Source organism: Pantherophis guttatus, chromosome 1 (genome assembly GCF_059756535.1).
Source record: "Pantherophis guttatus breed Tessera chromosome 1, ASM5975653v1, whole genome shotgun sequence".
Lineage (NCBI taxonomy): Eukaryota > Metazoa > Chordata > Lepidosauria > Squamata > Colubridae > Pantherophis > Pantherophis guttatus.
Window position 1 is genome coordinate 258,422,826 of NC_142063.1, and position 21,392 is coordinate 258,444,217.

Genomic DNA, 21,392 nt, shown 5'->3' on the forward strand with positions numbered 1-21,392 from the left:
ATGGGGCTCCTCTTGCCATCTTACCTGATTTCTAGCTCTGTGTTTAAATATTTTCAGGGAGGGCTTATTTTTGGGGGGAGGCTTATTTTAGTGCATGCACTCAAAAGCCCGATTGGGCTTATTATCAGGGGATATCTTATTTTCGGGGAAACAGGGTATATGTTAGTAACACTATATGATTAACAATGACAATTTTTTTCAACTTTCACCATAGAAACGCGTGATGAGTCGTGTTCTATGAGACTATAGGGATCATAGATTTGAAGGGGGTGCGTTGAAGCTGATTAGTAGAAATAAATTAAATAATGTGAATCTAGGCTGTCGGGTGTGTTCACAGACAGGGGACAGAAAGCAGGCAATTTACAAAGTCATAATACACCATTACACCAAAATCTGAATGACTACTATTCTGAAAACAGTCCAAAATAATAAACAAAAACAAGACACTGAAAAAGCTGAACAAAATTTTACTTTAAGACAGAGGATATGAGGACAGAAATAATGATATGTCCTCTTTTTGCCAGATATTTGGTAACCTCTAAGGGGGCCTTAGTAGTGTTGAGATCACAAATAATACAAAATAATAGTTTAAATACGCTGGAATTAAGAAACCACCTTTGAGGGCCACCACTTGATGGTATGAGAATTAAATGAGCTTATTGCAAAAGTGAACTGGGCATGTCTTCGTTGCCCAAGTAAATGCCTGGGCCTGACCTTGCTTTTTCAAATAGAAAGTCTTAAGAACTGAAGCAAGCGGAGATGACAAGAGACAAATGATGAACGGAAGACAAATAAATCTTGCACTTCAGATGACATTTCTTCAGCATTATTCAATAACAGTGGTAAACTAATAAAAAACATTGATAAGGCAAAATTTATCATGCACCTTGAAGGATAAGAATGAATGTGGCAACAGCAATGGTAAGACTTAACCTCAAAACTCAACCAGCATTGGGGAGGGGGGGAACCCACCTAGCAATTTACTTGGCTTTTCAAAATGCAATTGACAAAGTCTCCCTCAACATATATATATATATATATATATATATATATATATATATATATATATATATATATATATATATATATATATATATATTAAAAATGATATTCCATGTTTTGATAATCAGTATAGAGCACAAATAGCAGGGACATCCTAGGAAAACCAAGAATAAACAATTGTAATTAATTTACACAACTAAGCCTCAATTTACGACTGCAATTGGGATTGAAACCTCCATCGCTAAGTGATGCGATTATTAAATGAATTATGCCCAATGTAATGACCTTTTTTAAAATCACAGTCATTAAGCAAATCACATGGTCATTAAGCAAATCCAGCTTCCCCTATTGACTTTGCATTTTGGAAACCCACTGAAAAGGTTGTAAATGGTGATCTCATTATGCCAGGATGCTACAATGGATGTAATACATGCTGATTGCCAAGCACCCTAATTTTTGATCACATGACTTCAGGGATACTGGGCACGAGAATATATCTGCTGAACAAATCTCCGCATTGGCGTCAGGAAGGGCATCCGACCAGTAAACACTCTGCTAGCTCCAGTCAGTTGCTCAGACTCCACCCCGCAAGGGATTATGAGGTCATTAAACGAAGATGATGATGATGACTTCAGGGATATTGCAATGCAAGGACGTGTCCTAAGTCACTGTTTTCAGCACCATTGTATCTTCAAAAAGTTATTAAATGAATGGTTGTAACTCAAGGACTACCGATAAAATAGTATATTCCTATTCATAGTTATTCAGAAGTAGCCTCCCTATAGTCATGTAAATTTATTTCTGAGAACCTTTGCATGGGATTGTAGTAGTGGTAGGCTGCTGCCGGTTCGGACCAGTTCGGGTAAACCAGTAATTCTGATGACCAACTGACCCTGCCCACCAGCCCCTGCCTTATCCTGTCCTATATTTCCTTCTTTCTGGCTCATCTGATTCACGCGACACAGCTGATTTCCACACCTCCTCCGTTCTACTTACCGGGGCTGCCTTAGAAGGTAAGCAGCTGAGCTTCAAATTGCTGTATTTTGAATGCTGCGCTCAAGTGCGTTAGGCGCATGCACGCTCACGGAACCGGTTGTTAAACCAATTGCAGCCCACCACTGGATTGTAGTTTTTAACTTTGTAGTATGCTAATGGATGTATCCACAAGTTTGTTACTGCCTCTAATCCTCTGCTAGAGTGGGAACCATGTGAGAAAAACAAAACAACTTTCTTTCTTTCTTTTTCTTTCTTTCTTTCTTTCTTTCTTTCTTTCTCTTTCTTATTTATTTATTTATTTATTTATTTATTTATTTATTTATTTATTTATTTATTTATTTATTATATTTATATACCGCCCTTCTCCCGAAGGACTCAGGGTGGTGAACAGCCAAGATCAAATACATACATATAAAAATTAAAAACAATTTAAAACCAGATTAAATACTTTGGCCCATAATTAAAAACATCCCATTAAAATACAATTTAAAATTTAAAACTATTAAAATAAGGCTAGGCCGGCTTGCTGGAATAACAAAGTCTTCAGGGCTAATCAACACCTTGAATCACACCCGGAAGATCACTGGGAGCCAATGCAGCTCGCGCAGGAGAGGAGTTACATGTGAGCGCCCCGCCGCTCCCATAATCACCCGCGCGGTCGCATTTTGGACCAGCTGGAGCCTCCGGATGCTCTTCAAGGGGAGCTCCATGTAGAGAGCATTGCAGTAATCCAGTCAGGAAGTGACGAGGGCATGAGTGACCGTGTGCAGGGAGTCCCGATCCAGAAAGGGACGCAACTGGTCAGAGAGAAAGGAGAACCACTGTAATACGGTGCCCCTAACCTCCAGCCCCTCAGGCCGGCGCAGCATGATACCATGGTTGATGGTATCAAAAGCCGCTGAGAGATCTAATAGGACCAGGACTGAGGAACAACCCCTGTCCCGAGCCCTCCAGAGATCATCAACCAATGCGACCAATGCCGTTTCCGTGCTGTACCCAGGCCTGAAACTGGACTGGAACGGGTCTAGATAGACAGCGTCATCCAGGTGCTGGGGAAGTTGTCGCGCAACCACACTCTCAACAACCTTTGACACAAAGCGAAGGTTGGAGACTGGACGGTAATTCGCCAAAACAGCCGGATCCAGAGAAGGCTTCTTGAGGAACGGCCTCACCGCCGCCTCTTTCAAGGCGGGAGACAAGAAACCCTCACTCAACGAAGCATTAATGATCCTCTGGAGCCAGCCTCATGTAACCTCCCGGGAAGTCAGCATCAACCAGGAAGGACACGGATCCAATAAACATGTGGCCGTGCTAAGCCTCCCCAGAATCCTGTCCATGTCCTGGGAGCAAACAGAGTCAAACTCCTCCCAGATAATATTCTTAGGACCTGCCTCCATCATCCCGTCTGGATCCACCCAGTCAGAGTCCAAGCCTTCCCGAATTTGAGCAATTTTGTCATGCAGATACTGCGCAAAATCCTCAGCTCGACCCTGCAAGGGGTCTTCCTGCGCTCCCAGAGGAGGGAGCGGGTCACCCTAAACAGGGCGGCTGGGCGGTTAAGACGCAATAAGAGCGGAAAAATAATTAAATTTTGCTGTTTTTATCGCCACTAGGTAGGTCTTAATATGAGACCTCACTGGTCGAATTCGGAATGGCTGGCCCTCCAACCGCTCTCCAGGCGTCTTTTCCGGCGCTTCATCTCCCTCAGCTCCTCGGAAAACCAAGGAGCCAAGTGAGTGCGGCGCCAGGTCAGAGGCCGCAAAGGCACGACATGGTCCAAAGCCCCAGTGGCCGCCCAATCCCAGGCGGCCACCAGGTCTTCAGTCGGGCCGTGAGCCAGAGCCTCAGGGAATGGCCCAAGCTCCATCTGGAACCTGTCAGGATCCATCAGGCGCCTGGGGCGGAACCACCTAATTGGTCCCGCCTCCCTGCGGCAGGGTGTAGCGATTAGAAAGTCAAGCCGGAGGAGAGAATGATCTGACCATGACAAGGGCTCAATAACTATATCCCCTATATCTAGATCATTCACCCACTGACCAGAGACAGTGACCAGAGAAATAAAACAAGAGAATTTTTTATTGCTATTTTAATGATCACTGCAAAAAGCAGGCTATAGTTTACATTGGGAAGTGCTTTTCCTCATTTATCTCCAGCTGATACAATATTCAAACTAGCTCATTTCATGGAAGTTGTAAAGGTGGGGCTGTTTCTTTTTCTTCATGCCAGTGCCTCCAACATGTATGTCTTATCTCTTGATCATAATTACATCTTCATTTAAGAGTACAATAATGCCTGGGGGGGAAATAACCCTTCCTCTTTCCAAAAGAACAAAGACTCCAAGGCTTTCAGCTGTTCTGGCCACACTCCATCCCAGCCTTAAAGCAAAGAGGACCCAAAATGATACAACATATTATGAGAAGACAATCACTGCGGTGAGCAACAGGCTTCAAAAACAACCAAAGAAACTATTCATCTGAGCTGCAAAGTTTCTAAAGATGAATCAGAACAGGAGCAAGTAGAGGCCAATATTTAAAGTTGCTTTCAAAACTCTGAACTTCAGGGTGACTATCAGGTGGGGCCTGCTTCCCGTTGTCCTACTTGAAACAAGAATGGCCACAGCAAGAACAGAGTCCTCCGTATGTCATTTGTGAATGGTTCCTCTATATAAGGTTCTACCTGAGGATTTACATTTTTCATGTTTGAGGAGACAATATTTTAAAGCCACAAACGGATACAGGTAGTCCTCCACTTACAACAGTTCATTTAGTGACCTTCAAAGTTACGACACTGAAAAAAGTGACTTATGACTTACAATTGTTGTAGCATCCCCAGGGTCACGGAATCAAAATTGAGACACTTGGAAATTGATTCATATTTATGACGGTTGCAGCATCCCGGAGTTACGTGATCCCCTTCTGTGACTTTCTGACAAGCAAAATTAATGGGGGGGAGTCAGATTCACTTAACAACCATGTGACTAACTTAACAACTGCAATGATTCACTTCACAACTGTGGCAAGAAAAAATCATAAAATGGGGGCAAAACTCACTGTCCCACTTAGCAACAGAAATTTTGGGCTCAGTTGTGATCGTAAGTCGAAGACTACTTGTAAATAAATAAAATCCTCATCAATTCAAACCATAATTCTTGTACTTTGCATACATAGAGTGAAAATGCAGTCAAGGATAAACAGTTGAGATCTTCCTAGTATTGGCCACCTGTTGCATGAAGATAAAACATATTTCTGCTCTCCCACCATCGACATTCTCCAGTTCCTCAGAAGTACTTTCAAGCCAATGCCCAATTTCCTTCATCCAGTCTTGAAAAGTAGACAACAGTGCCACAGCATATGCAGGGCAGGGAGAGAAGGAACCGTGGTGAGTCTAGCATATACAACAAATGGAGGAAATGGCAGTGCCACAGTACTTGAAGGATTTATATTGTAGTGAAGCCAGATTAACTTTCGTGTCATGATTTTTTTTCTGACACATTTTTCACCACTTGTATGCTGCTTACGGTCATAGTTCTGAGTTAGGCAGACATATAAATGAATAGATAAATAGATAGAAAAACAGGCAAACAGAGAAGTAAGTCTGGGACTATTGAAAAGACCTGTGTGGAAAAACTCACCTGCAAGTACCTCCCCACTCCCCGTAAATATATGTATTCCAATCAATAGGTACATGATTTATACCTTGTCCTGGCAATACTAAGGTAGCTAACACATTTTTAAAAAACAAAGAAAAATAATTAAACCAATTATTGGAAATCAATGCTAAAATTAATATTAAAACACTTAACTGTTAAGAATTTGGTAAAGGAAATGCATTTTAATGGATGTTCTATATGGCAAGAAGTGGGGCCAAATGGAACCTTGAGAGATTGTGTTGTGTAGCCTGGGAGGAATATCAGATTCTCTCACATCCAGGGGGAGGAACTCTGACATCTTCACAGGAGCCTTTCCTGCATATATTAATAGGTGGGCAAATTCATCATGGAAGAGATGGTCCTTAGATCATAGGCCATCAAGGTCAACAACCTCAATCCTATCCTCCAAGTAACTGGGAACCAGACCTGATCATTTAGGAATGAATCAAATGAGCCCTGTATCTTGTAATACTTTACAGCCCATGATACCAGTTGCAACTTAATTTTTTTCATGGGTATAGCCATGCCAATTCTGTTGCAACAGACAATTCAGGATGAACCAAGATTTGGATAATTATTATTATCCAAATCTGAATGGCTTAAAAAGAGAGTTGGTGTACCGGGAACAATTGTGTGAAAATGCCTTTTTCAGCAGAGTTGCTATTGTGAATCCAATGATGATCACCATCACGGGTCTAGACTCTAGGCCTTAGCAACACTTTTTAAAATATGCATAGACAAGACTTGAAGAATTATATATCATAAGGGAGGGGGGGCATCAGGATTTTAGAGATGCTTAGATGAGGCATGGCCAAAAAATGGTTCGGAACCACTGATCTAGACCATTATAAAATATATAACAAGAATATATAAAGTTGCCAACTGCATCTTTGGAGTTAGATGGTAAGGTGTAATAAAGCAGGGAGCATGTTGAGGAATCTGGAAGATTTCCCTAAGCAATTTCAGATAGAGAGCAACACAGGGAGAAAATGGAATACTATAGGGTGCCAGAGATAAGTAGATCAGTGGTCAAATAGTAGTTTCCCAGCTCCATCTTCTGGATGCAAACTGACAAGTAGGACCCTTGTGAAATACAGCTGCGAAAGTCCGATCTCACTAGATAGTCTATAAGGATAATAGTTAGTATTGAAAATTTCCAAGATGCCAAAAAAAATAATAGGGCTTATTCACCCCATCAATTTCTGGTTAAGTGATCCATGGAAGTATTCAAAGAAATTGCAATATCATCCCCTGGCTGAATGCCTAATTGAAATGGGTCCAGAAAAATCAATAAAATACGAAGCTTGTTTGGTGCTTATTATGAAATCAAAAATATTCTTGTCAGTGATGGCAAGTATGACTGAGCATGGAGGAATTATGCCAAATATTTTATCCCACTTCCTCAAGCTGTCCAAAAGTCCAGGGAGAGATCACTCCGCCTTGCCCTGATCAAATTATTGAGAAATTTCAGCTACGTTACTTGTCAGCAAATGAAAAAAAAACAAAAAAAACAGGATCAAAAGGGTTAGAAGTTAATTCTTTTGGCTTGAAAACAGTATTAAACCGAGTAGTGCCATTGCCTCTGAGCTGAATTTGGCAACATTGGGTAAGGAGTCAAAACGATTATTCTTTCCCTCCACAATCATATTAAGAAAGTCTTCAATAATTTGGAGGAAGAAGGTTTGAAATATGAAGTTTCAGTCCAACTTTTTGGGTTTTGGCAGGAAAATTCTTAGAATGAGTGAGACTCTATATGAGTACAACTGTAGCAATCAAATTCTTCTCTGGCTATGGAACAGCAAGGCTTTTAGGGTACAGATGTCAAAGTCTGGGTATCTTCCACATTTTTACATGCAGGAGAGAGATTGTGCAGAAGGGTGAGAGAATTATATGTGGACAGAGTGCCCACCAGCTAAATCCTGCCAATGAGCAGAAAGGATTTACTCAGCATGTGCTTGCTAACAATGGACAGTTGGACGGGATTTTTCTGATGCCCAGGGCACATTTGTGACTACTGGGCCTTAATTATATATACATTTCAATAGTCACTTTTTCATTGTGTCATATTTCTAAACCATAATGAGGATTAACTCTCTGCTTCCCTTCTTGGTCTTTTAAAAGCCTATTAAAGGCTTTTATGTGCTGTTGTAACTCAGCTATAGAATTCATGTTTAGAGGTTGATGTCATTCATAATCATTGCAGGCAGAAATGAACGTTTACAGTAGCTTATTACAAAAAGAGTAATCTCCAAATTAAAATTAAGGCCCCTAACTCTGTGGCTTAGAAACAAGTTGCTATTAAAATTCTCTAGACGATATATAAAGCAGTTGACAGGAACTGATAATGAAATAAGTACATGAAAACAAATATTGTGCCCTATAATTATGGCATTGAATTGACACTATGAAGAAAATAAGTATTTTAACACCAACCAAAGGTATGTTTTTTATTAATGCAGTATCCCCATCCTCTGGGTCATTTTATGTCTTTTCACTGTATCATGCTTTGTAAAAAAAAAAAAAAAAAAATTCTAATTATCTGAACTTCCAACCGCCCTAATGGACATGAGTGAAAGTGTGATTTCCTAAGAGTGCTTAGAGCAGGGGTGTCAAACTCAAGGCTAGGAAGCCAGATTCGGCCAATGAGGCGCTCAGATCTGTCCCGCGGGCCCACCCTGGAAACAGTGAAGGACTAGCCTGTGGTGCCTCTGCCAGCAAAAAAAGCTCAGGAGGGCCATTCCCAGCCCACCTGGGCTCTATTTTCAGCCACGATAACCTCCTGCAGTCCTCTGCCAACAAAAATGGAGGTCACGGAGGCTGCATGCAGCCTGCCTGGGCTTCATTTTTGGCCGCAACAGCCTCGTGCAGCCCTCTACCAGCAAAGATGTAGCTCGGAGAGGTTGCATGTGGCCCACCCATGCTCCATTTTTGCTGGCAGAGGGCTGCAGGAGGCCATCACTGCCAAAATTAGAGCCTTGATGAGCTGGCCACACCCCCACCGTGCCCCGAGGTTAAGCACAACCCTGATGCGGCCCTCAATGAAATCAAGTTTGACACCCCTTAGAGGTTAAGGGAGATGATCAGAGGAAACTAGAAAAATAAAAGTTTTGTAGTTGTCATCCCACTTTTCCTTTTTTCCAGGATTTTGGAAGAACAGGGCAGGTACTGTCTTGTCAATGCAAACGGGGCAAAATGGAGTGAGTAATCCTGTGAATTCAGGATCTTTTGGATTCCACTTCTGAACAGCAGCCCAATCTTACCTAGTAGTTTTGATCCTTCTTGTCTCAATCTCTCTTGATACCTGCCTTTTAGGGGACAGCAGAGTTTAAAACATCTCTACTGTAGCAAGTCTGTCGCAAGTGAATTGGGTGTTTCAGTTTGCCAGACCTGTCATAATAAATTAATTACAGGATATTGCAGAAATGGCTAGGTTCCAGCAGCATCTCGCACAGTTTAATATAGCCCCATTTCCCCATTTCAATGTATTTGTGGTTAGATAAATCCTCAGAAAATTTACAGCTGCTGCAGCTAGTTTTCTGTATTCTCAGCCTATATAACTATAGAAGTGTAACTAAAAATTGAGCTTCTTTTTCATACATGCATATTTATCTTGGCTGATGAAGAGGACTTGTTCTGTTGAAATTTTTGAAGCATCTGTAGAGTTAAAAAGAAAGGCTGATATTAAGGCAATTAAATTGGCCAGCCACCCAGTTTACTGGATGAAAAGCAATATTTTAGCCGGATATCTTGTGAGGGTCATTTTAATGTATCACCATACCAATCTCGCCTTTGGTTTTTATTTCTGTATCTAATGTTGTTAATATATGTTTATATTTATGATTTCAATTGTAAGCCATCCAGTGTTGCTTTGCAGACTGAGATGAGTAGCACCATATAAATTTAATAAACAGAGGCAAACAAACAAGCAAATAAATGAAGTATCTATACTCAGACAGGCACCCCAAGAATGGTGATCCTTTTTTATAAAACACAGAGGGGTTTTTAGGGCCACGGATACTTCTAAGTCAGAAGTGTAATCACAGAACATAAATTCTGTTTGCCTGAAAAAATAGATGTTTCTGTTCAAGTACAAAGCAGAAATCCACTGTTACAAAGACAGCTGCACTCTAGATAGTAAAATACCTTTACATTGGCTTACATGGCCATAGATGTTTCTCTGCAAAAAATGGCTGAGGATATGTTTCTTTTTTAATTCTTAAAGATGTACAGAATGTAACCATCCATTTCCATTGGATAAAAACATTGGAAAGGAGGAGGGTTGGATAAAAACTTTTGAAAGGAGGGAGCGGGGACCAGGCAGAATAAACCCTGCCAGGATGTTATTGTCCTAATACTTGCCCCCAAATAATGAGGCTGAATTTATCTTGTATGGTAAGAATTCAATGAGACCCAAATGGAACTTTGAATTTCCCTCCCTTCCTTGTTGCTTTGGGGCAGCCAGATACACAGTGGACTACCGTTTTCTAGAGGTGTCAAATAACTATTCATTCTTAACCAACATAGTCACTGGGCATAATGGCTGGGGATAATGGGAGTTGTGCTCAACTTCTGACAGAAAGCATGTCAGAAAAAGCTACAATGGAAAGAAAGCCTTCCCTCTTGTCCTAGACAACATGTTCTTCCTTACTGTCCCCATGTACTGTGTATCTGTTGCCATCTAATTTATTTTAAATAATACAAGTATGAATCTTTCTCTCCCCACCCCCACACACATGAAATGGATCTCCTATCAGCTTTTGACAACATCAGCAAGGTAAACATCTCAGAATATAACTGAGGTTTGTATGATAAGGGCATCAGCTACCATTATTTACTTTAATTCATTTTTACACCAGTGTGGTTTCATCACTGAAGGTGCTAGTTCACCCTCAGCCATGGCAAGGCCAGTTATTCTCTCTCTCAGCCCACTTCACTGGGGCAGGTTGTTGTGGCAGGATTAAAATGTACCGTAAGTCACACCTTGAATTCCTGGAGAAAGGATGGGATACATCTAGTAGGCCTCAAGACAATGTTTGCAAGACATTCCATGTTACTTCTTTTTCCTGTATTGGCAGATTGTATACAAGTGCAACTAAAATATTTTGTGGCATTCTAATATTAGAGAAACGGGGGTGAAGACTTTTAGATGAGTCCATGTAGTCTAAGCCAATAGGTTCTGCTCTCATGGGTTGTGAACCTCTTTTTAGTGTAGGCTGCTGCTGAAGATTAAAAATAGCAAGAAATACATGTAAACATTTATGAATCTAAACTTCGGAATTCTTACGGCAACTGTGAGTAATGCTAGTGAGCTAAAATTGATAACCTTTCATTCAATAAATGCAATTTATAATGTCCTCATAAATTAACAAGAAACACACTGGTAAATTCATGCAGTTCTTCTTGAATGTAGGAGAGAAGCAACACAAGCCAAGTAACAAGCAATTCAATATACTTTAGAGCAGGGGTGTCAAACTTGCGACGGCATGTTGTCATCACGTGAGGTATTGCAACTTTCCCCCCTTCGCTAAAACTGGGGTGCGCATGGCCAGTGCATGACGCATCCGGCCCATGGGCCGCGAGTTTGACATCCCTGTTTTAGAGAATGAAATGAGTTAGTATTCTCTTTGCAATTGCCTACCCATCCATGAGAAAGATTTTTCTGTGCCGTTCCATTTTCCTGTTATAGAACTCTTCTATGATAGCACCCAGTAAAGAGCTACTGTTACTCATAAAGTAAATATATTTCTAATTGTATATGTTTATAAATGGAAGCCAAAGCTTAAGCCAATTTTAGCACATTCCTAAATGAGAGCTGAACTAATTATTTCCTTGCTTTTCAGCAGTGACTACTATTTTTTGAAGCATTATCTCTGAAATAATAGTAATATATTTCGGACCACCAGCAGTCAGGAGGTGGGCAAGGAGGTCAGACTTACAAAACCAGTATGGCAGTGTGGCATCACAAGCTCTGCTTTTTTTCTACACGTAATGAGATGTCATAAGTACACAAAGCTCATGGCACAACAATTTGCAGCAAAACCCTATAGCCACCACCACTTGAAACACAAACACAATATTTGTTAATATTGTACTCTAATCTCCAAATTTAATTTTTCTGTCAACAATATTGATTTTAGGGTTTTTTCTTTTTAAAAAACATATACTGTATGATTTATCAATAGCAAAATCAAGCTCATTTAGTCACATAAAGACTAGCATTTCAGAATTTGTTTGCATATTCAAAAACCATTTTGAACAGTTCCTTTCCTACAACGAACAGCATTTTTTAAAATAGAACTTAATTTAATAAATGGTCCTTCCTAATGCAAGTTACAGTAACAACAATTCTATACATGCTAGAAAAGGTTCCTTTAAAGGATACTGTATTTGAGTTCACAAAATAAAAGGCTGTGGAGGGGGGGTTTCTTGCTTTATACTCTTCCACCCAGATTAAGTATTCTTCATTCACCTTAGTAATTAGAGCAGAAGGATGTAGTGAATGTGGGGCCTCATTATCAAGTTTGTAGCCCTGATCTATACAAAATGGCTACCATGCCAGCTATTTTTCATAGTTGTCTGCTTTTGCTTGTATTGGACTGTTGTTAACCCTAAATGATCCTGACATTCAATTCTTCCACAGACAATTGGGTCCTTCCAGCAGACTTCATTACCTAGTCAACAGAGACCTCAATTATCATCTTCCTCTCTGTTCCCATTAATCCTTACTTGATGGAGTTCCATCTCCTTTTTGCCTTTTGAATTAAACGATGTTACAGCTACTCTGCTTCTGATTTGTGATGTCTGTTCCTTAAGAGGCTCGAAGGCAAAACTCAAATGCAAGATGATAGTTGTGAGACTGAAAGAGCAAATGTATATTCTACTCCCTTGCATGCTATCTTTAGTGCGCAAACACATCTATACATAATAGACTCACGATTTCTTATGGAAAATGGGTAGATTTTATATAACACAGTGATGTTGATTTTTGGAAAAGTGGGACATAAATTAACGTTAAGAGTTAAATAGGAAATCTCACATCCGAACTGCTTTACTTAACTCTCTTGTCCTAATGCATGGATAATTCTATTTAACTCTTTCTACTCCAGTAAGATCTAACAGAGCTTGTCATTTAGAATATTGTAATTTATTGTACAAACATTGAATTTCATTTCACCCCATTGAAACTGAAATTAAGTTCCACCTTCTGGGAAATGCTATATTTAGCCATTATTCTTTCAATCTAAAATATTATCATTTGATAGTAATATCACAAATGTGCACTCCAAAGTACATTTTTTCTGTACTCATTAAGTTAATTCTCAGGTAGGTGAGCATAGGTTTAAAGCTTAACCACATGATCACCGTCATCTTGCAATATATTTGCTCTGGAACATATTTAACAACATGAATTTTATAAAACCTTGTGAGTACATTAAACTAATGTCAGCAATTTTGTTTTACTACATAGGTAAAATATTTCTCATTCAATAGAAGAGAATGAGTGGCTAGGATTATGTCTACTAGCTATAAGTAATGGCTAGGATTATGTCTACAATGGAAGAACAGACAAGTATTCAGAGGAATGGAGTTCCCATTCAGACATTTTAATAAACCTTATATTAAAGGGGTGATAGGACAGTGCACAAGTGGTAAGGATAAAATTGAATTTGGCAAAACGCTACACCTAAAATGTTACAAAATAAAGGACAATTTCTAGATCATAAGACAGTCACTTGTCAGACAGATGTTTATAAAAAAAAGAAAGCAGTTAATTAGAATCCTTTCCAAAGAACATTTTTTTCCTCTTCCTATAGATCCACATAAACTCTCCTACACCAATGGTGTGGTGAAACTACTTTTCTGGAAAATATATTCCATTGTGTTAGAACCTTTCACAGAAACGTACATTACTTCATATTATTCAGGTATTATAGATTCAATATAGAAATTTCATATTGAAAATGTTGCATCACCTGAAAAGATGGGATTCTTTCTTTTGCTAGTATAGTATCTAAGAAAAAAAGCATAAAAATAAGGCAGGGAGTTTTTGTGAACGCTAACCTTTAGTCATATTTAGGGAAAAGAGCCTGTTATTATAATAATAATGACCACTTTGGGCATTGAGAAGGATTTGCATGCTGTCTTGTTCAACAAGTATCTTTGCATACAGCAACAAAGACAGACAGGTATTAATTCAAATGAAAAGCCGTAAAGGATTCTAACTCCATGAGTTGGGTGGGAAGATGAATGCAAATAAAACCCCCACTATTGTTATAGTGACAATAGCCGCAATGCCATTTTGAAAAGTATGTTTTCAGCTCCATAAATCTTCATGTATGGGCTTTTATCTGATTTCACTCCTTAATTGTTATTTGGAACAGTGCCTTAAAGGATATTGTTCTTGCCTGTCCTCTCTCAATTTGGAAAGTGTGGCAAAACAGCTCCATTCAGCTTCAAAACACTGTACATAATTGGAGCCCTAGTTTGCAAGCTGAAAAGGAGGAGCTGGGCCTTTGATTACAGCTACCACTTCTTTGTGGTGTTTATGTGAAGTGTTATTTTTATCTTCCATGTCCATAATATCAGATTAATAGTTAACGATGCCAACCAAACGAGCATCAAAATGTTGGCTACTTCTCGGTAATGCCTAATATATAGCATGATGCATGTTTAAATTATGCTTTAAGGAAGGAAAAATTTTAAAAGGCAAATTGAGGATATTAAATAAGCAGAAGAATCAGAAATAAAGCATTCTTCCAGTGAACCAATGAAGCAAATAATGGCAATTTTACTCTTCTAAATTTTTGTGAAGAAATGTTTATTCCCATTATTTGCAGTTTAAAAATGTACTGTAAATATAAATCCACTGCATTTTTTTTCAGTCTCATTCTGGGATTGAAACGACTCTAATTATCTTGATAAGATGAAGCTGGACAATGGAATAGAATCATGAGAATTCTTCTGAACCGTTCAAAAGTGGTGATAATATAAAGGAAAAGATGTCAACCAGATTAGCAGGCTATATTTTATGGCATCTTTGACCTATCATTATGATAGTTGTTCCGCAAAACTAGGGCCAGGAGATGGTACCACTCCACTTTGTAATCTTTAACATAAGATCTAACCATGTTTTATCTTATCCCCTATGCTCTTCAAAATCTTTAGAGATATCTAAAGATAAAATTGCCAATTATATCCACAATTCTATCTCTTATTTCCATCCTTTGACATGAAAATTGTCATAATAACACTGTTGATTAGTTTTGCTGTTTTAGACAGAGATTTTTTCATCATCTACATCCTAGTCTGATGAAACAGAACAGCATGTTCTTCATGCTGAGGTTATAGCTAGACTGGTCTATTATCTTCTTACACAATTAAAACATGCTTTTTAAAACACACATACATCCACACATATTTTATCTTATAGGGTGTAACTAATAAGCAGTGACCTGAAGAAATTGACATTTGCTCTGAAATAAATAAATTAGAATGAGTATTGAAGGTAAGATAGCATATTAACTGATGCTTCGAAGGGCTATCTCCTTTGTAAATTTAACCCTTTGTATCACAGGGTTTCTCTCTTTTTTCCTTCTTTTCTTGATCCCTTACTTCTTCCCCCTGGTTCATTCATTTTCTTCATTGTGGCAGGGAGAAAGGGAGAGAATATTTTATGCATTTGTATGCAGTGTATTTTTGTGTGCAATAGTTTGTGTGTGATAATAGTTGGTACTGTGTATCCAGATGGGTTCAGTTATTTTTTATTGAGAAAGTTAATTTATAGGCACTTTATTTAGCTATTTTTTAATTCAATTAATGCACATTTGTGTAATATTCAATATACATTGTTTAGTCCTGATAAGGAGTTTTTAGTATGGTTTCTGGCAGCAGATTCACAACCTACAAGTATGCCATTCATTGGCAATTAAGTTACACATTTATTAAGGATGAGGAATTGCATGAGATTGCTCTGTGTGTATTCAGACAGCAATCTCATGCAACTCCTCATCATTAAAGAAATAAATTGGTGCATGGATCATTATTGCAAATGAATGTGCATACATACTTCAACTATGAGATGGGCAGCATATAAAACTAATAAATTAAATATATATTTGTGTTTGCACTTGTTTTGTGGAATGAGGGTTGTTTTAAATTCAGGGTTGTCTACATTTCAGGTAAACAGATATTCAATATTTTTATTATTTATGCTTGTTAAACATGTGGGATGATTGTATAATATTTGAAATTTAATCCTGTGCATCTGGGTGTTATTTTGCACATCAGTGGTCAACTTGGTTATTCTCACTTCTTTTTTTTTTTATGGAATCAAATGCCATGACTACTAAAAAAGGAGTTTCTAATTTTATGTTATTTATTGCTTCAGAAAGGAAGAGGGCAGAATTTCCTAACATGGTATAAATAATAATGTGAGCATCAGTAGTCAACACATATACACAAGAGAATAATAAATAAAGTTACCGGAAATCATCACTGATACACCATTCACAACTTAATGCTTTTTAATTTGAAAACAGTTACACCTGAACATAAACATGTGCTGCCTAAAAACATATCTCGCTCATATACAGATGTCAAATTATTTTTCTAAACAGTAGAAAAAAAATGGGCAATGGTGCTTTAAAAGCAGAAAAAAATTGCCTTTACAAATTTATAAAAAGAATTTTGTAAATTCGTTCACATTAAAAATATATATCAAAATATATATCACCTTTTTATTTAAAGTTAACATACAAAAAGCTTCCAACTCTTGGTGGAGATAGACACTCCTTTTTACAATATAGTTTTCTTGTAAGTCGTTCTCTTCAAACCACTTCAGTATGTTGCAGTGGCTAATCTTATGTAAGTGTATAGCAGGAATAATAAAATCACATTGAACTGATAACTTTTAAGTTTAAACTCCTTCATCACAATCAGATACAAGTATTTAATATTGCATTCTTTAAGACTTTCTAGAATAAATGTTTCTATCACAATTAAGCTGGTTGGTTTTCCTTCGTAGATTATAAAAAACTTTAAGCTCATGTCTTTACCCATAATGGTATTCAATTTTTAGAAAACTGGACTGCTTTGTTTCAGTTACCTGAAGAGCTTTAATAAAATTCTAAATATTTCATTAATTTCAGATAGCAAGGTATATCCAAATTGGCCTAAACCCAATCACTGTTAAAAATTTTAACTCATGTTGAGTTTTACTGGAACTTTCAGAACATATTTTTCTCCTTAGTTTCTTGGCTTCTCCACATCATGATAAATCTAAATTAGTTTAGAGTTAGTCTATATATATATATATATATTTCAAGTTTTCAAATATATGAGATCATTATTTCAAAATAAGCAATAATTCCATTATTTTCCATGTACTTTTAAGCCATGAAACTCACAGCCACAAACATGATGGACACTATGCTTCTGGATAGTTCGGCTGGAAGCCATCATCAGATGTTCCCTTTCTACTAGTAGTTTTCACCATCCCTTTCTTTCTTTTCTTCCTGGTTTTTTTAGGCTCATCCTCGACATCATTGAATGGGATGTGATCATTTGCCTTATCCTCTGTATCCATGCCCTTCTGTGTTTGCCCACATGTAATTCTGTAAGAAATATAGGATAATAGATGCAGTTGGAGATTTAAAGTCCCAAATAGTTCAACTAGATTCCTTAGCCAATTACCAACCTGTTCCATTCATACCCATTTCTACTAAAGACTGATCTTCTTCTGATGCTAGAACACACCAAGGCAAAAGCAGAAAAAAATCTGTCTAAAGCTGAAATGAATTTTAAACTGAGGCCCATTCTTAGTTTCTGCTCTCTGAAAGAACATCTGATAGAAACAGATTGGTATTTTCATACGTAGTTCTGGATTGCTTGCCAAATTCCCCACAATAGACTATTCACAGATAAGAGAATTTAACCTTGGTTGTACAGCTATTATGATATGCAGGCCACTATTTTCCCAGCTTTATTACATGGTAGATAAAAAGAAAAAAGCTTGGAAAACAGAGCATCAGTGAATATCTCTAGGAAAGCATTTAAGAAATGTGTGTAAGTGCCATTTACTATACATACTTTCCCCAATACTTTTCCATAAAGCAAATGGTTATGTCATCCTGCCTGGATTACTGACTGTTTTGTTTTACTTTCTTTTGGCTTCAATTCATAACATTGATCCTATATAAAATATTAGCCTGGTCTTGCAATTACATGCCATAATCTATTTTCCACCTAATGCATTTAACAAAATAGCTAGATCCATTAGGAGCCAACAAAAAAGAGGAAAAAACAGAAGCATGGCTTTTTAGCAATCATGGTGCCATGAGACAATGCACCTTATTGTAATATCTTTGGAATACAAACAACTATTTGTAACGCAACACATTTATTGCAGTTTTATATTTCCTCAGCAATTTCTCTGACTCTTTTCAAGATAATTTATACCAATTTAGTTCATTATTTATGGATGACTGCAATGATAAAACACCCTGATTTTCAGCTTCTTCCGAGCAATTTAACAATCTATGTCGTACTACTGGTGCCTTACTGTTCAGCCAGGTAGTCTGTGTCATTCACTGAAATAAATCTTTGGTCTCCCAACTTGCTGGTATCTGCTAGCATCTGCAAGAGGAAAACTTTAATCAGTAGAGAAGGGAGGCTGGGAGAAAATAGAGTCAACACATGTGTGATGACAAACCCACGGGCTTCCTGAATGAGGAGAGAATATACCTCACTTTATACGTAAGATCTGTCACCCAAGAAATTCTCACAATATGTGGTTTAAAACAAGGAAACAGTCCTCTACTTTAAAAACCTTTGAAATGTTCAGGTGTGCTTAGAAAAAAAAATCACACTCAAAAGTATTAATCTAAGTCTGGGTGAGACTTAAGAGATTACCAATATTATTTGAAACCAAATACAAGAAAACAACTGAATATTTTTGAGGGAAGAGATGTATGACTTAAAAATTATATGCTAGTATCAGCTATTTAAAGTATGATGTGTAAGAATTAAAAGAAAAAGATGATTCAGAATATTATGAGGTTTGGGAAAAATGGTATACCTGATTAGATAATAGAAATAAAAAATGGAAATATACATAAGGCTATTGAGGATTAGATACTGAGTATATATAATGCAATAACATTGTATGGAATGTTGACCCAAAGTATATGAAAATGACACAGTCTGTTGATTATGTATTAGAGTTGTGTAAAGGAAAAATTGTAATAAAAATTATTAAAAAATAAATAAATAAAGTATGATGTGTGCAGTGCCCTTTCAGTCACCTAAATGTTTTTTTAGAAGTAACAGAAGATGCTAATTGTAATTCTTGGTTATTATTTATAGTGAAAAGTCAGCCTGTGGTAAGAGTAGTTTAGCGTTTAAACATATTAATGCCACTTAGACTTTTAAATATTCTTCTTTAGAGAGCTTTCTGGGTATACTAATCTTTTGTTAATATGTATTAGAAAGGCAGAAAATGAATGCTCTAAAACAACAGCTCACTCTGAACACCTAGAAAAGAAAAAAAAAGTTTTAACTGATTTCATTCTATTAGTTTATTTGTTCAGTCCAATGAATCTAATGTTGGGCTTAAGAGATCTTGGTTCCTATAATGACAAGAAAAGAATCATAGTAAGAAACAATTGCCATGAATATTTTTGACATTTAGTTTGCATTTCTCAGATAAGATCATTCTCTCCATCTCCTGGTTAGAACAAAAGTTTTTATCATATGCAACATAAAAAGGATTCCAGAAAGAAATGGCAAAACATCTGCCCACGCTATATATAAAAATGTTATTTTCCAAAACACTCTTGTCTTATACTTTATTTACAATCCAGAGTGTGCTCCTTTAGGTGTACCCAAGGGACTTTTGTATTTGGGTGTTTTTCTTAAATAGCAGTTTCTCATGTGATATTCTAACTGCTTCATGAACTCCTCCAGGTTTCATAAACTCCTCCACTTTTCAAAATGCTCTTACACTAATATATGAGAGAGCATTATGGATTATAACCATAACATTTCACTTCTATATTTATAGTTAGCCACCTCAACAATTCAGTTTGAATACACTAAACACTATACTTCCATACTTATTGGAAGTATGGAATTCAAATAATATATGACATTATCAACTACATTAATTCTTTAGTATTGTTTTGAAGAGGCTCACGTGACACTGTTAATCAATGCAAACTTTTTAAATTCAATACACAGATGTTTTCCTCCCATTCTAATTACTGAGATTTTTTCCATTCTACTTAAAGAGATTGTTGCAGTAAACTTAGTTTCATCTAGCATAAAGGATATGTTTTAATTTTTTAAATGTTTCTTGTTCGTTTACTTACAAGTACATAACCAGTAAATTTACTATTACCACTACTATTGCATTATATCATGATCTAAGGGTTAGAATAATAAATTAAATCATTACTACTACTATTACAGAGCAAGTTTGATGTAGTGGTTAAGACACCAGGCTAGAAACTGGGAGACTGTGAATTCTAGTCTTGTCCTAGTCACAAATCTAGTTGGGTGACCTTGGGTCAGTTACTCTCTATCAGAGAGTAACTGATAGAGAGGCAATGGCAAACCACTCCTGAAAAATCTTGCCAAGAAAACTACAGGGACTCGTCTAAGCAGTCTCAGAGGATAGGACACAATATAATAATAATAATAATAATAATAATAATAATAATAATAATAATAATAATAATAAATAATAATAATAATAATAAATAATAATAAATAATAATAATAAATAATAATAATAATAAATAATAAATAATAATAAATAATAAATAATAATAAATAAATAAATAATAAAAAAGTATGGTTCATTGACATTGCAATACCTGGTGATGCACGAATTGAAGATAAGCAGCAAGAAAAAATCACAAAGTACCGGGACTTACAAATTGAAGTTGAGCGACTGTGGAAAAAGAAATCGTGTGTTGTCCCGATTGTAATTGGAGCCCTCGGAGCAATACCCAAAGGGCTACCCCGCTATTTAGAAATTCTAAATTTGCCGGACTTGAACATTTTGACTCTACAAAAAACCACCTTACTCGGAACAGCTTACATCCTCCGACGATACCTTAACAGTTCCTAGGTCCTTGGTTAGGACTCGAGCTGATGAGCTATTAACCAGCCTCAAAGGCTGTGAATCTCACTAAAGATTAACCAATAAATAATAATAATAATAATAATAATAATAATAATAATAATAATAATAATCATCATCATCATCATCATAATCATAATCATAATCATAATACTGCTATAGTACTTATACTATGTGTGCGACTATATACTGTCACTTTATTTTGGATGCTTTAATTTTAACTGATGTACCTGGAGAGAGAGATAGGCACAGAAAAGGGTGCCAAAAATAACTTTTAAAAATAAATATATATTTTACCATTCCAGAGATTTTGGAATCAGTGGGAACACATGTATGCAGGATGAAAACCAATATACCCTACTTCAACAATATTTCATCTAGGCATTTAGGAAGACAAAATCCTAGTTGAACAAACATAGAATTCCCTTTTAAGTTAAGTCACAAGGAGGGATGCCCCTTTCCATCTGATGGGGATAGCTTTTCTTTCTTTAGAAATTATTAAATATAAATGAATAAATATGAGTAAATAAATATTTACTATTTGGATTTTATAGAAGTAGCCCCTTAAATTAAAATCCACAGGTCTATTTTAAAAAACCAAAA

The 21,392-nt window shown here is 36.9% G+C and overlaps 1 protein-coding gene across 4 annotated transcripts in view; it reads right to left on the reverse strand.

Annotated features, from left to right (window-relative positions):
- Nucleotides 1-12,028: 12,028 nt before the first annotated feature.
- The window catches only part of AHI1 (Abelson helper integration site 1), a 78,527-nt gene continuing 69,163 nt past the window's right edge, over nt 12,029-21,392 (reverse strand). For 3 of the 4 annotated variants that reach the window (XM_034418860.3, XM_060692245.2, XM_087887209.1), the window contains exons 24-25: nt 18,207-18,280; nt 16,153-17,259 (exon numbers count right to left, since the gene is read on the reverse strand). In XM_034418860.3, the coding sequence (XP_034274751.1) occupies nt 17,073-17,259; nt 18,207-18,280 (261 nt within the window). In that variant the 3' untranslated portion in view covers nt 16,153-17,072. Of the gene's footprint in view, nt 12,117-16,152; nt 17,260-18,206; nt 18,281-21,392 lie in introns of those variants that run through there. The other variant, XM_087887207.1, reaches the window with a different exon arrangement.